Source organism: Oncorhynchus kisutch, linkage group LG5, assembly GCF_002021735.2.
Source record: "Oncorhynchus kisutch isolate 150728-3 linkage group LG5, Okis_V2, whole genome shotgun sequence".
In the NCBI taxonomy this organism is placed as follows: domain Eukaryota; kingdom Metazoa; phylum Chordata; class Actinopteri; order Salmoniformes; family Salmonidae; genus Oncorhynchus; species Oncorhynchus kisutch.
In genome coordinates, this window is record NC_034178.2 from 15,552,517 (window position 1) to 15,569,093 (window position 16,577).

Sequence of the window (16,577 nt, forward strand, 5' to 3'; positions counted from 1 at the left end):
AGTCGGGCATTAGGTCAAATAGACAGACAGGCAAGCAGACTGAGACAGACAGACAGTCAGCTAGCCAGCCATGCAGCCAGTCACGTAGACAGCCACCCAAGCTAACCAACCAGTCATGTGGCCAGTAAAACAGACAACCATCCATCCATCTAGCCTGACAACTCACACTAAATTCTTCTGCTGCTCTGTCATTCGCTACAGACTTTAGGGGCACAAGGGGCACTTTATAAAACAAAGTAATCAGCGATTGGATTGTCTCTAACCAATCGGGGTATCAAAGCCAAAGATGAATTTTCAAACTGCCGCTTTACCCACGTGTGCTTTGGCTGTGGCCCAACCCATCAGATTCTTGACCAATCAGACGGCCCTGAATGTGTTCGCATTTGGTGAAGGGTTGGGGAGGCACTCAAGATTCAGACTCCCAGAGAAGAAACTAACATCCAAGGGCGTGGGGTAGCACTTGGCCAGAGCAAGGAGTCTGGGGAGCCAAGAAATCATCTACCCATGCATCCATCCAACCAGACTCACCGGGGTGACCATGACCAGGCCAACCAGGAAGCAGACGACACACACCATCAGCAGCAGCAGCTCTCGTCGATAACCCCGCCGGATCACCGTAGGGTAGAGGTCAGTCACAGAGGTCATCAGGGCCTCCAGGCTCACAAACTGGACAGGGGGTGGAAGGGGGAAGGGGAACAGGGTAGGTTGGTGTGCGTAAGATGGCTGTTACATTGCAATGCTTGTCTGTTGCATACTGTGTGGGTGTTGTCTGTGTGTGCATGTGGATACGATGCTTGTTACAGTGTAATTCTTATTTGTTATACCCTGGATGCATGTGTGGAAGAGCCCCTGTGTGTTTGTGTGTGTGTGTGTGCCATACACACACCTGTGTGTCCAGCCCCAGCATGATGATCATGAGGAAGAAGCACACAGCCCAGAGCTGAGGGAGAGGCATCATGGCTACAGCCCGAGGGTAAGCTATAAAGGCCAGCCCAGGGCCTGGAGAGAAACACACAGTCAGACATACAGTCAGACAAACACAGCCATACAACACCGAGTCATACACATATAGAAAGTATTCAAACCCCTAGACTTTTTCCACATTTTGTTCTGTTACAAAGTGGGATTAAAATGGATTTAATTGTATTTTTTGTCACAAAAATACTCTGTAATGTCAAAGTGGAAGAATTAAAAAAAACATTTGTAAAACAATTATAAAAAATAAAACACTACTATATCTTGATAATATAAGTATTCAACCCCCTGAGTCAATACATGTTATAAACACCTTTGGCAGCAATTACAGCTGTGAGTCTTTTGGGGTAAGTCTCTAAGAGCTTTGCACACCTGGATTGTACAATATTTGCCTATTATTCTTTCTAAAATTCTTCAAGCTCTGTCAAGTTGGTTGTTGATCATTGCTAAACAGCCACTTTCAAGTCTTGCAAAATATTTTCAAGACGATTTAAGTCAAAACTGTAACTCGGCCACTCGGGAACATTCAATGTCACCTTGGTTAGCAACTCCAGTGAAGATTTGGTCTTGTGATTTAGGTTATTCTCCTGCTGAAATGTGAATTAAATCTCCCAGTGTCTGTTGGAAAGCAGACAGAAACAGGGTTTCCTATAGGATTTTGCCTGTACTCCTGTATTTATTTTTTATCCTAAAAAAACTTTAGTCCTCGCCCATGACATGCATACCCATAACATGATGCAGCCACCACCATGCTTGAAAATTTGAAGAAATGTGATCAACTCAGTGATGTGTTGTGTTGAATATTCCCCAAACATAACGCGTTGTATTCAGGACAAAAAGTACATTTCTTTGCCACAATTTTTGAAGTATTACTTAAGTGCCTTGTTGCAAACAGCATGCATTCTTTGGAATATTTGTTATCCTGTACAGGCTTCCTTCATCCACACTGTCATTTAGGTTAATATTGTAGGATAACTACAATGTTGTTGATCCATCTTCAATTCTCATATCACAACTAGGGATGTTGAGGTGACCGTATTAAATCGCCTCCACCAGCTAGGCCTAATATATTTATTTCTCAACTTTCCTAATATTAAGCTCATTGCTTATATTTACAACAGGAGTATAGCCTACCTGGCTGGCATAAAAATAAACCAGGGGGAAAAGCATCCTCCATTCGCTATATAAGTGCATAGATGACATGTATTTCTTCCGCTGCCCCTGGTTCAATACAGGTGCATGATACTGGTCCATTCTAAATCAAACAAATGTCACACATTATTTAGTATACGTAAAGACAAGGACCTTGTGAAGATGCTGGAGGAAACCGGTACAAAAGTATGTATATCCACAGTAAAACCAGTCCTATATCGACATAACCTGAGAGGCCGCTCAGCGAGGAAGGAGCCACTGCTCCAAAACTGCCATAAAAAGCCAGACTACGGTTTGAAATTGCACATGGGGACAAAGATCGTACTGTTTGGAAAAATGTCCAATGGTCTGATGAAACAAAAATAGAACTGTATAATGGGTCTTAAAAATCGTTATGTTTGGAGGAAAAAGGAAGACTTGCAGGCCGAAGAACACCATCCCAACCGTGAAGCACGGGGGTGGCAGCATCGTGTTGTGGGGGTGCTTTGCTGCAGGAGAGAATGGTGCACTTCACAAAATAGATGGCTTCATGAGGAAGGAAAATTGTGTGGATATATTGAAGCAACATCTCAAGACATCAGTCAGGAAGTTAAAGCTTGGTCGTAAATGGCTCTTCCAAATGGACAATGACCCCAAGCATACTTTTTTACACATCTACCAATCGATGCCCTTCTTTGCAAGGCATTGGAAAACCTCCCTGGTCTTTATGGTTGAATCTGTGCTTTAAATTCATTACTCAATTGAGGGACCTTACACAATGTATGTGTGTGGTACAGAGATGGGGCAGTCATTAAAAATCATGTTAACCACTATTATTGAACACAGAATGAGTCCATGCAACTTATGTGACTCGTTAAGCACATATTTACTCCTTAAGCTTGCACAAGAAAAGAGTTGAATACGTATTGACCCAAGATCCCCCCCCCCCCCCGTAATGTACCTGACTGGGCCACATCTGCAATGTCCACGCCCTGCTCCTGAGCCATGAAGCCTAGCACAGAGAAGATGGCAAAGCCTGCCAGGAAGCTGGTGCCACTGTTCAGCAGGCACAGGGATAAACAGTCCCTGGCAAACCACACAGACAATCACAATCAATCACTGAGTAAATATAGGGAACAGACAATCTCAAGCAATCACTGACTTCAAACTACTAAAAAAGAACAATTAATCAATAAATAAATTAAAACACAATCCGTCAGTTAATCAAAAATCTGATCTGCTAAATAAAATCGATAAATTGATTAATGAGACAATGTTAAAAAGCACACAATGGCAAGACGGTCCGTCAGTCAATACATCTGAATAAATTAATCTTTCAAACAATACTATACAGCCCCATACAATTGATCAACCCAATCAATCAAGACAGATCAATCAAATCAAAACATGAGTCATTCCATAGTGGCATAAAAAGAAGGGATCATGTTCAAAAGAGTAATCAATTATCTTTATGGTCTGGCGCCAGCTTCAACTTTCAAAGAGCTGTCCAGCTACAAAAGGAGCCTGGGTCATGTTTATTGTGCACCCCCCCCCCCCCCCCAAAAAAAAGACAAACAGGGAGGGACTACTTGGCCCTATCCAATAAGAAACGTACATTTTTGTTTTTCCGTTGCAAAGTGCTTTAAAACGTTTCCATTATGTTCCCTAATGAACACGACCCTGGGTTTGTAATTGCCAGGACCTGCATGTCAGTGTGGGAAACAGACAGTGTGGGATTTTGTTCTAGGTGGTGTACGGTGTCAGTGTTTTCCCTGTCATTCCTGGCATTCTTTTTGTAAAATATCTGGGGACTGGGAGTTGGGGGATGGATCCTAAATGAATCCCTATTACCTATTCCCCGGGTCAAAAGTAGTGCACTACATAGGGAATTGGGTGCCATTTGGAACAAAGGCAGGGAGTACCTTAAGAAAGCAAAAAGGTTCTACGGATAAATCTGCCAATTCATGAGATGAAAACTGAAAGGTGAAATTCTCCCCTTTGCTTTATTTGTCTTGGTGAGCTAAGTTGATGAAATTAGTACCACATTGTGTGTATTTGGTTTCTATCATTTACTGTGTGTGTGTGTGTGTGTGTGTGTGTGTGTGTGTGTGTGTGTGTGGCTCACTTATAGCAGTCGTTGTTGTATTTGTTGTAGCTGCCCAGGGCGGTAAGGCTCCCCAGACAGATGCCATAAGAGAAGAAGATCTGAGTCCCCGCATCCATCCATACCTAAACAGAGATGGACAGATCGAGAGGGACGGAAGGAAGGATGGAGAGAGAAAAAGTACAAATGAGGGAAAGAGAAAGGGAAAAAAAAAGAGAGAGAGAGAGCACGCAAGTCAAAAAGAGAGAAAGAAAGATAAGAAAGACAAAGACAGAGAGAGCATGGCTGCGTAGATAGACTGCATATTTTTACCAATGGGTAAAATGATATTTCTTTATTTAGGGGGAAGATCAACTTTAATATTGCAGATAGATTGTAGCTTTCATTAATGTAATTGTCTGCATTATTTCCAATCCCCCATATATCATTTTTGTAAATACACACACATATTGTATGTATGTCTGCATCATTTCCAATCCCCCATATATAATTTTTGTAAATACACACACATATTGTATGTATGTACAGTGGGGAGAACAAGTATTTGATACACTGCCGATTTTGCAGGTTTTCCTACTTACAAAGCATGTAGAGGTCTGTCATTTTTATCATAGGTACAATTCAACTGTGAGAGACGGAATCTAAAACAAAATCCTAAACTAAGTGTATGTAAACTTCCGACTTCCACTGTGTGTGTGTATATATATATAAATATATATATATTTTTAAATCATACAATGTGATTTTCTGGATTTTGTTTTAGATTCCGTCTCTCACAGTTGAAGTGTACCTATGATAAAAATTACAGACCACTACATGCTTTGTAAGTAGGAAACACTGCCGATTTTGCAGGTTATCAAATACTTGTTCTCCCCACTGTATGTATGCATGCATACACGCACACACACACACTGGCTTGCGAAAGTATTCACCCCCATTTTTCCTATTTTGTTGCCTTACAAACCCAAATGTTTATTACAAATGTTTATTACAGGTTGTATCATTTGATTTACACAACATGCCTACCACTTTGAAGATGCAAAATATTTTTTCTTGTGAAACAAACAAGAAATAAGACTAAAAAACAGAAAACTTCAGCGTGCATAACTATTCACCCTCCCAAAGTCAATACTTTGTAGAGCCAACTTTTGCAGCTGTAAGTCTATTCAAGTATGTCTCTATAAGCTTGGCACATCTAGAAACGGGGATTTCTGCCCATTCTTCAAGGCAAAACTGCTCCAGCTCCTTCAAGTTGGATGTGTTCTGCTGGTGTACAGCAATCTTTAAGTCATGCTACAGATTCTCAATTGGATTGAGGTCTGGGCTTTGACTAGGGCATTCCAAGATATTTAAATGTTTCCCCTTAAACCACTCGAGTGTTGCTTTAGCAGTATGCTTAGGGTCATTGTCCTACTAGAAGGTGAACCTCTGAAACAGGTTTCCCCTCAAGAATTTCCCTGTATTTAGTGCCATCCATCATTCCATCAATTCTGACCAGTTTCCCATTTCCTGCCGTTGAAAAACATCCCCACAGCATGATGCTGCCACCATGCTTCACTGTGGAGATGGTGTTCTCAGGGAGATGAGAGGTGTTGGGTTTGCGCCAGACATAGCGTTTTCCTCGATGGTCAAAAAGCTGACCAAAGTACCTTCTTCCATATGTTTGGGGAGTCTCCCACATGCCTTTTGGCGAACACCAAACGTGTTTGCTTATTTTTTTCTGGCCACTATTCCGTAAAGCCCAACTCTGTGGAGTGTACGGCTTAAAGTGGTCTTATGGACAGATCCTCCAATCTCCACTGTGGAGCTTTGCAGCTCTCTTTGCCTGGTCCATGAGTTTTGGTGGGCGGTTTGTGGTTGTGCCATATTCTTTCAATTTTTTATAATGGATTTAATGGTGCTTTTTATTTGGACATGAAATCCAAGTAAATATCAATTTAAATTACAGGTTGTAATGCAACAAAATAGGAAAAACACCAAGGGGGTGAATACTTTTGCAAGGCACTGATATACAGTGCCTTGCGAAAGTATTCGGCCCGATTGAACTTTGCGACCTTTTGCCACATTTCAGGCTTCAAACATAAAGATATAAAACTGTATTTTTTTGTGAAGAATCAACAACAAGTGGGACACAATCATAAAGTGGAACGACATTTATTGGTTATTTCAAACTTTTTTAACAAATCAAAAACTGAAAAATTGGGCGTGCAAAATTATTCAGCCCCCTTAAGTTAATACTTTGTAGCGCCACCTTTTGCTGCGATTACAGCTGTAAGTCGCTTGGGGTATGTCTCTATCAGTTCTGCACATCAAGAGACTGAACGTTTTTCCCATTCCTCCTTGCAAAACAGCTCGAGCTCAGTGAGGTTGGATGGAGAGCATTTGTGAACAGCAGTTTTCAGTTCTTTCCACAGATTCTCGATTGGATTTAGGTCTGGACTTTGACTTGGCCATTCTAACACCTGGATATGTTTATTTTTGAACCATTCCATTGTAGATTTTGCTTTCTGTTTTGGATCATTGTCTTGTTGGAAGACAAATCTCCGTCCCAGTCTCAGGTCTTTTGCAGACTCCATCTGGTTCTTCCAGAATGGTCCTGTATTTGGCTCCATCCATCTTCCCATAAATTTTAACCATCTTCCCTGTCCCTGCTGAAGAAAAGCAGGCCCAAACCATGATGCTGCCACCACCATGTTTGACAGTGGGGATGGTGTGTTCAGGGTGATGAGCTGTGTTGCTTTTACACCAAACATAACGTTTTGCATTGTTGCCAAAAAGTTCAATTTTGGTTTCATCTGACCAGAGCACCTTCTTCCACATGTTTGGTGTGTCTCCCAGGTGGCATGTGGCAAACTTTAAACAACACTTTTTATGGATATCTTTAAGAAATGGCTTTCTTCTTGCCACACTTCCATAAAAGGCCAGATTTAAGCAATATACGACTGATTGTTGTCCTATGGACAGAGTCTCCCACCTTAGCTGTAGATCTCTGCAGTTCATCCAGAGTGATCATGGGCCTCTTGGCTGCATCTCTGATCAGTCTTCTTGTATGAGCTGAAAGTTTAGAGGGACGGCCAGGTCTTGGTAGATTTGCAGTGGTCTGATACTCCTTCCATTTCAATATTATCGCTTGCACAGTGCTCCTTGTGATGTTTAAAGCTTGGGAAATCTTTTTGTATCCAAATCCGGCTTTAAACTTCTTCACAACAGTATCTCGGACCTGCCTGGTGTGTTCCTTGTTCTTCATGATGCTCTCTGCGCTTTTAACGGACCTCTGAGACTATCACAGTGCAGGTGCATTTATACGGAGACTTGATTACACACAGGTGGATTGTATTTATCATCATTAGTCATTTAGGTCAACATTGGATCATTCAGAGATCCTCACTGAACTTCTGGAGAGAGTTTGCTGCACTGAAAGTAAAGGGGCTGAATAATTTTGCACGCCCAATTTTTCAGTTTTTGATTTGCATTTTTTTTTTGAAATATCCAATAAATGTCGTTCCACTTCATGATTGTGTCCCACTTGTTGTTGATTCTTCACAAAAAAATACAGTTTTATATCTTTATGTTTGAAGCCTGAAATGTGGCAAAAGGTCGCAAAGTTCAAGGGGGCCGAATACTTTCGCAAGGCACTGTATATATATATATATATATATATACACACACACACACGCTTACATACACTCATCTTCAGAAGAATTATAAGAAGCTCTACAGTTGAATAAGTAGTTTACATACACTTAAGTTGGATTCATTAAAACTCGTTTTTCAACCACTCCACAAATTTCTTGTTAACAAACTATAGTTTTGGCAAGTCAGTTAGGACATCTACTTTGTGCATGACACAAGTAATTTTTCCAACAATTGTTTACAGACAGATTTATAATTCACTGTATCACAATTCCAGTGGGTTCGAAATTTACATACAGTAAGTTGACTGTGCCTTTAAACAGCTTGAAAAATCCATAAAATGATGTCATGGCATTAGAAGCTTCTGATAGGCTAATTGACATTATTAGAGTCAATTGGAGGTGCACCTGTGGAAGAATTTCAAGGCCTACCTTCAAACTCAGTGCCTCTTTGCTTGACATTATGGGAAAAACAAAATAAATCAGCCAAGACCTAAGAAAAACAATTGTAGACCTCCACAGGTCTGGTTCATCCTTGGGAGCAATTTCCAAACGCCTGAAGGTACCACGTTCATCTGTACAGACAATAGTACGCAAGTATAAACATCATGGGACCACTCAGCAGTCATACCGCTCAGAAAGGAGACGCATTCTGTTTCCTAGAAATTAACGTACTTTGGTGCGAAGATGCTGGAGGAAACAGGTACAAAAGTATCTATATCCACAGTAAAACAAGTCCTATATCGACAGAACCTGAAAGGCCGCTCAGCAAGGAAGAAGCCACTGCTCCAAAAACGCCATTAAAAAAAACAGACTACGGTTTGCAACTGCGCATGGGGACAAAGACCGCACTTTTTGGAGAAATGTCCTCTGGTCTGATGAAACACAAATAGAACTGCTTGCCCATAATGACAATCGTTATGTATGGAGGAAAAAGGGGGAGGCTTGCAATCCGAAGAACACCATCCCAACCGTGAAGCACAGCGGTGGCAGCATCAACATCTCAAGACATCGGTCAGGAAGTTAAAGCTTGGTCGCAAATGGGTCTTCCAATTGGACAATGACCCCAAGCAAACTTCCAAAATACTGGCAAAGTGGCTTAAGGACAACAAAGTCAAGGTATTGGAGTGGCCATCAAAGCCCTGACCTCAAGCCTATCAAAAATTTGTGGGCAAAACTGAAAAAGCATGTGCCAGCTAGGAGGCCTACAAACCTGACTCAGTTACACCAGCTCTGTCAGGAGGAATGGGCCAAAATTCACCCAACTCATTGTGGGAAGCTTGTGGAAGCCTACCCAAAATGTTTGATCCAAGTTAAAGAATTTAAAGGCAATGCTACCAAATACTAATTTAGTGTATGTAAACTTCTGACACACTGTGAATGTGATGAAAGAAATAAAAGCTGAAATAAATCATTCCCTCTACTATTATTCTGACATGTCACATTCTTAAAATAAAGTGGTGATCCTAACTGACCTAAGACAGGGAATTTTTACTGGGATAAACATCTCAGGAATTGTGAAAAACTGAGTTTTAATGTATTTGGCTAAGGTGTATGTGCACTTCCGACTTCAACTGTATAGTACTAGTCAAAAGTTTGGACACACCTACTCATTCAAGAGTTTCTTTATTTTTACTATGTTCTTCATTGTAGTGTAGGGAATACATCAAAACTATGAAATAACATATATGGAATCATGTAGTAATCAAAGAAGTGTTAAACAAATGAACATATTTTTTCCCCCTCCTACACGTTTTTCTCTGAGCAGAGCTGGGACTGGAAAAAAAGTAAACACATGCACTACCATTCAAAAGTTTGGTGTCACTTAGAAATGTCCTTGTTTTTGAAAGAAAAGCTCATTGTTTTGTCCATTAAAATAACATCAAATTGATCAGAAATACAGTGTAGACATTATTAATGTTGTAAATGACTATTGTAGCTGGAAACGACAGATTTTTATGGAATACCTACATTGGCGTACAGAAGCCCATTATCAGCAACCATCACTCCTGTGTCCCTATGACACGTTGTGTTAGATAATCCAAGTTTATAATTTTAAAAGGCTAATTGATCATTAGAAAACCCTTTTGCAATTACCTTAGCACAGCTGAAAACTGTTGTCCTGACTAAAGAAGCAATAAAACTGGCCTTCTTTAGACTAGTTGAGTATCTGGAGCATCAGCATTTGTGGGTTCGATTACCGTAATTTCCGGACTATAAGCCGCTACTTTATTCCCACACTTTGAACCTCGCGGTTTATACAATGACGCGGCTAATTTATGGATTTTTCCCGCTTTCACAAGATTCATGCCGCCAAAAAACTGAGCACCGTCACATAATGTGACGTAAATCGAGCGCGCTCAAACTTCCCATCATTCTGATTACGGTAGTAATTTTGTCACCCTCATCATGGCAAAGACACAGAGAAATGCATATGATGCAGCTTTCAAGTTGAAGGCGATAAATCTGGCTGTTGGAAAAGGAAATAGATCAGCTGCATGGGAGCTTGGCCTTAATGAGTCGATGATAAGACGTTGGAAACAGCAGCGTGAGGAACTGACTCAGTGCAGAAAGACAACAAAAGCTTTCAGAGGGAAGAAAAGCAGATGGCCCAAAGTATTTGCAGCGACTCGACATCAGTGTAAATCGTGCATTTAAGGTGGCGCTCCTTGTTCAGTGGGAGGCTTGGATGACAAGTGGGGGGAAATCCTTCACAAAAATGGGCCGCAGGCGAAGAGCATCTTATGGTCAAGTCTGCCAGTGGGTCCTGACAGCGTGGAGCATTGTCAAAAAATCCACTATCATCAACGGGTTTCGAAAGGCTGGACTGCTGCGTGTTGAAGGGGCAGCATGAGCTCAGCTGGGTATTTGCCTCCGGATGAAAGTGACGAGAGCGACAATGAAAACGATCCAACATCGGATGAAGCAATTCTGAGGCTATTCAACTCCGACACCGAAGGAAATGACTTCAGTGGTTTCAGTGCACAGGAGGAGGAAGATAGTGACCAATGACTTTCTTGGTAGGCTACTGTTTTAAATTTTGTTACAAGCCGTGTTTCGTTTAAAGGCTGTGTAAAGTTAATTTGTTTCAATGTACCGGTAGGCAGCTGCGGCTTATAGACATGTGCGGCTTATTTATGTACAAAATACATATTTTTTAATCATTCAGTGGGTGCGGTTTATATTCAGGTGCGCTTAATAGTCCAGATTTACGGTACAGGCTCAAAATGGCCAGAAACAAAGACCTTTCTGGTGAAACTCGTCAGTCTATTCTTGTTGTGAGAAATGAATGCTATTCCATGCGAGAAATTGGCAAGAAACTTTAGATCTCGTACAACGCTGTGTACTACTTCCTTCACAGAACATCTCAAACTGGCACTAACCAGAATAGAAAGAGGAGTGGGAGGCCCTGAGCAAGAGGACAAGTACAATAGAGTTTCTAGCTTGAGAAACAGATGCCTCACAAGTCTTCAACTGGCAGCTTCATTAAATTGTACCCACAAACTACCCGTCTCAACGTCAACAGTGAAGAGGCGACTCCGGGATGCTGCCCTTCTAGGCAGAGTTGCAAAGAAAAAGCTACATGGCTGGCTAATAAAAATAAAATATTAACATGGGCAAAAGAACACAGACACTGGACAGAGAAAGATTGGAAAAAAGTGTTATGGACAGACAAATCTAAGTTTGAGGTGCTCGGATCACAAGAAGAACATTTGTGAGACGCAGAAAAAAAATGAAAAGATGCTGGAGGAGTGCTTGACGCCATCTGCTTTGGTGGTGGTAAAGTGGGAGATTTGTACAGGGTAAAAGGGATCTTGAAGAAGTAAGGCTATCACTTCATTTTGCAACGCAATGCACTTAATTGGAGCCAATTTCCTCCTACAACAGGATGATGACCCAAAGCACAGATCCAAACTATGCAATAACTATTTAGGGAAGAAGCAGGTAGCTGGTATTTTGTCTATAATGAAATGGACAGCACAGTCACAGGATCTCAACCCTATCGATCTGTTGTGGGAGCAGTTTGACCGTATAAGTGCCCATCAAGCCAATCCAACTTGTGGGAGGTGCTTCAGGAAGCATGGGGAGGAAATCTCTTCAGATTACCTCAACAAATTGACAACTAGAACACCTAAGGTCTGCAAGGCTGTAATTGCTACAAAAGGAGGATTATTTGACGAAGGCAAAGTTTGAAGGACACAATTACCATTTCAATTAAAAATCAATATTTATAACCTTGTCAACAACTATATTCCCTATTCATTTTGCAACTAAATTTCATGTATGTTTTCATGGAAAACAAGTGACCCCAAACTTTTGAACGGTAGTGTATGTCTTCCCTATTATTCTACAATGTAGAATATAATACAAATAAAGAAAACTGTTGAATGGACACCTACTCAAACTCTTGACTGGTACTGTGTATATATCTTTAAAAATATATATTTTCCTTTATTATATTCCCCTAACCCTTACACCCCTCCCCTAATTGGAGTAAAATAATGGACAACAACACTTCCAACTTATACATACTATATGAATTTTACGGACACAATGTATTTTACAATAGTTATTTGGTTTAATCCCATCCTTCAGCTACCCTCAAACCCCTCCCATCTACCTCTTAACACAAACCAGTTTTCCACTTGTCATATATTTTTCAACTGTGCTGTTTCACAAAAGTTCTGAACCTTTCTCATAGGAAAATTGCCGCCGGGAAATTCGAGACATTATCAAGTGCTTGTCAAATTGAAAATGAGAGACAGATGAAGTGTGTACAGCCTGCGCAAAAACAAACAAAGCAGAGCTCATGCCTTCAAGCTACTTTTTTCAAATCATCATTAGAGACGCTTCATGTAGCCTTACAATGTATTAAAAATCCAAACATAGAGCCCAGTGTTTGTATAACAACTAAAGTTACATTGATAACTTAAATTAAGCATATAGGAGTACCTATTTCTTTGCTAACCGCACAACACAGAATAGCCACGTGTGCACTCCCTCAAATCATTCGGAGAAAATATCCTTTCTATTTTATTCAGCTATGTTCAATTGTATTCTTCATACCATAAAATAATGGCATGGAATTCTAACCAAATCTTGTCTGATAAATGAACTAGTGTAGCCCACTGCCATATGGCATAGCCCGATCAGGGGGAGGTAGCCTAGTGGTTAGAGTGTTGGGCCGGTAACCGAAAGGTTGCTAGATCGAATCTCCGAGCTGACAGGGTAAACATCTGTTGTTCTGCCCCTGAACAAGGCAGTTAACCCACTGTTCCTTGGCCAACATTGTAAATAAGAATTTGTTCTTATTTGACTTGCGTAGTTAAATAAATGCAACAAAAAAAAATCAGGACAAGTGTGCTATTCTTTTCTGAAATTGACAACATTTTCTTCGTATCATGTTTCTTCAGACCTGTCTAAAAAGAAATAATGGATTTTTTTGTGAAGGTTTAGGCTATTTTACATGGATCTATTAGAGTTATTAAAATTGAGATGTTCCAAAGGTCTGCATCAGTGGCTTGTAGTGGAAGTCAGGAGATGCTAAATGTGATGTTAATTAACGGTCAATAACCGGGAGATCGACAATTAGTTTCTTGACATTCACGGGCTGACAATTTTGTGACCGCCACAGCCCTAATTATGAGGACGTCCTTCAACTTATCAAATCAAATTTATTTGTCACATACACATGGTTAGCAGATGTTAATGCGAGTGTAGCGAAATGCTTGTGCTTCTAGTTCCAACAATGCAGTAATAACGAACAAGTAATCTAACTAACAATTCCAAAAAAAACTACTGTCTTATACACAGTGTAAGGGGATAAAGAATATGTACATAAGGATATATGAATGAGTGATGGTACAGAGCAGCATAGGCAAGATACAGTAGATGATATCGAGTACAGTATATACATATGAGATGAGTATGTAAACCAAGTGGCATAGTTAAAGTGGCTAGTGATACATGTATTACATAAGGATGCAGTCGATGATATAGAGTACAGTATCTACGTATGCATATGAGATGAATAATGTAGGGTAAGTAACATTATATAAGGTAGCATTGTTTAAAGTGGCTAGTGATATATTTACATCATTTCCCATCAATTCCCATGATTAAAGTGGCTGGAGTAGAGTCAGTGGCATTGACAGTGTGTTGGCAGTAGCCACTCAATGTTAGTGGTGGCTGTTTAACAGTCTGATGGCCTTGAGATAGAAGCTGTTTTTCAGTCTCTCGGTCCCAGCTTTGATGCACCTGTACTGACCTCGCCTTCTGGATGACAGCGGGGTGAACAGGCAGTGGCTCGGGTGGTTGATGTCCTTGATGATCTTTATGGCCTTCCTGTAGCATCGGGTGGTGTAGGTGTCCTGGAGGGCAGGTAGTTTGCCCCCGGTGATGCGTTGTGCAGACCTCACTACCCTCTGGAGAGCCTTACGGTTGAGGGCGGTGCAGTTGCCATACCAGGCGGTGATACAGCCCGCCAGGATGCTCTCGATTGTGCATCTGTAGAGGTTTGTGAGTGCTTTTGGTGACAAGCCGAATTTCTTCAGCCTCCTGAGGTTGAAGAGGCGCTGCTGCGCCTTCTTCACGATGCTGTCTGTGTGAGTGGACCAATTCAGTTTGTCTGTGATGTGTATGCCGAGGAACTTAAAACTTGCTACCCTCTCCACTACTGTTCCATCGATGTGGATGGGGGGGTGTTCCCTCTGCTGTTTCCTGAAGTCCACAATCATCTCCTTAGTTTTGTTGACGTTGAGTGTGAGGTTATTTTCCTGACACCACACTCCGAGGGCCCTCACCTCCTCCCTGTAGGCCGTCTCGTCGTTGTTGGTAATCAAGCCTACCACTGTTGTGTCGTCCGCAAACTTGATGATTGAGTTGGAGGCGTGCGTGGCCACGCAGTCGTGGGTGAACAGGGAGTACAGGAGAGGGCTCAGAACGCACCCTTGTGGGGCCCCAGTGTTGAGGATCAGCGGGGAGGAGATGTTGTTGCCTACCCTCACCACCTGGGGGCGGCCCGTCAGGAAGTCCAGTACCCAGTTGCACAGGGCGGGGTCGAGACCCAGGGTCTCGAGCTTGATGACGAGCTTGGAGGGTACTATGGTGTTGAATGCCGAGCTGTAGTCGATGAACAGCATTCTCACATAGGTATTCCTCTTGTCCAGATGGGTTAGGGCAGTGTGCAGTGTGGTTGAGATTGCATCGTCTGTGGACCCATTTGGGCGGTAAGCAAATTGGAGTGGGTCAAGGGTGTCAGGTAGGGTGGAGGTGATATGGTCCTTGACTAGTCTCTCAAAGCACTTCATGATGACGGATGTGAGTGCTACGGGGCGGTAGTCGTTTAGCTCAGTTACCTTAGCTTTCTTGGGAACAGGAACAATGGTGGCCCTCTTGAAGCATGTGGGAACAGCAGACTGGTATAGGGATTGGTTGAATATGTCCGTAAACACACCGGCCAGCTGGTCTGCGCATGCTCTGAGGGCGCGGCTGGGGATGCCGTCTGGGCCTGCAGCCTTGCGAGGGTTAACACGTTTAAATGTCTTACTCACTTCGGCTGCAGTGAAGGAGAGACCGCATGTTTTCGTTGCAGGCCGTGTCAGTGGCACTGTATTGTCCTCAAAGCGGGCAAAAAAGTTGTTTAGTCTGCCTGGGAGCAAGACATCCTGGTCCGTGACTGGGCTGGGTTTCTTCCTGTAGTCCGTGATTGACTGTAGACCCTGCCACATGCCTCGTGTCTGAGCCGTTGAATTGAGATTCTACTTTGTCTCTGTACTGGCGCTTAGCTTGTTTGATAGCCTTGCGGAGGGAATAGCTGCGCTGTTTGTATTCAGTCATGTTACCAGACACCTTGCCCTGATTAAAAGCAGTGGTTCGCGCCTTCAGTTCCACACGAATGCTGCCATCAATCCACGGTTTCTGGTTGGGGAATGTTTTAATCGTTGCTATGGGAACGACATCTTCAACGCACGTTCTAATGAACTTGCACACCGAATCAGCGTATTCGTCAATGTTGTTGGCTGACGCAATACGAAACATCTCCCAGTCCACGTGATGGAAGCAGTCTTGGAGTGTGGAGTCAGCTTGGTCGGACCAGCGTTGGACAGACCTCAGCGTGGGAGCTTCTTGTTTTAGTTTCTGTCTGTAGGCAGGGATCAACAAAATGGAGTCGTGGTCAGCTTTTCCGAAAGGGGGGCGGGGCAGGGCCTTATATGCGTCGCGGAAGTTAGAGTAACAATGATCCAGGGTCTTTCCACCCCTGGTTGCGCAATCGATATGCTGATAAAATTTAGGGAGTCTTGTTTTCAGATTAGCCTTGTTAAAATCCCCAGCTACAATGAATGCAGCCTCCGGATAAATCGTTTCCAGTTTGCAGAGAGTTAAATAAAGTTTGTTCAGAGCCATCGATGTGTCTGCTTGGGGGGGGATATATACGGCTGTGATTATAATCGAAGAGAATTCTCTTGGTAGATAATGCGGTCTACATTTGATTGTGAGGAATTCTAAATCAGGTGAACAGAAGGATTTGAGTTCCTGTATGTTTCTTTCATCACACCATGTCACGTTGGCCATAAGGCATACGCCTTATATCAGAGCTCTTGCAGCATGAACTGACATGTTGTCCATCCACTCAAAGGATCAGATAATGAATCTAGTATCGAAAGCATAAACTACAGCTAGCTAGCACTGCCGTACATAGTGTGTGGTGAATAGTTGCCTCAAAGAGAGAACGA

At 42.2% G+C, this 16,577-nt stretch overlaps 1 protein-coding gene across 9 annotated transcripts in view; it reads right to left on the reverse strand.

The window, feature by feature from the left end:
- The window catches only part of LOC109890716 (sodium- and chloride-dependent GABA transporter 2), a 52,034-nt gene that overhangs the window by 6,076 nt on the left and 29,381 nt on the right, over positions 1 to 16,577 (reverse strand). For all 9 annotated transcript variants that reach the window (XM_031824588.1, XM_031824589.1, XM_031824591.1 and 6 more), the window contains 4 exons: positions 4,232 to 4,335; positions 3,068 to 3,192; positions 887 to 999; positions 529 to 666 (listed from right to left, as the gene is read on the reverse strand). In XM_031824588.1, the coding sequence (XP_031680448.1) occupies positions 529 to 666; positions 887 to 999; positions 3,068 to 3,192; positions 4,232 to 4,335 (480 nt within the window). The remainder of the gene's footprint in view (positions 1 to 528; positions 667 to 886; positions 1,000 to 3,067; positions 3,193 to 4,231; positions 4,336 to 16,577) is intronic.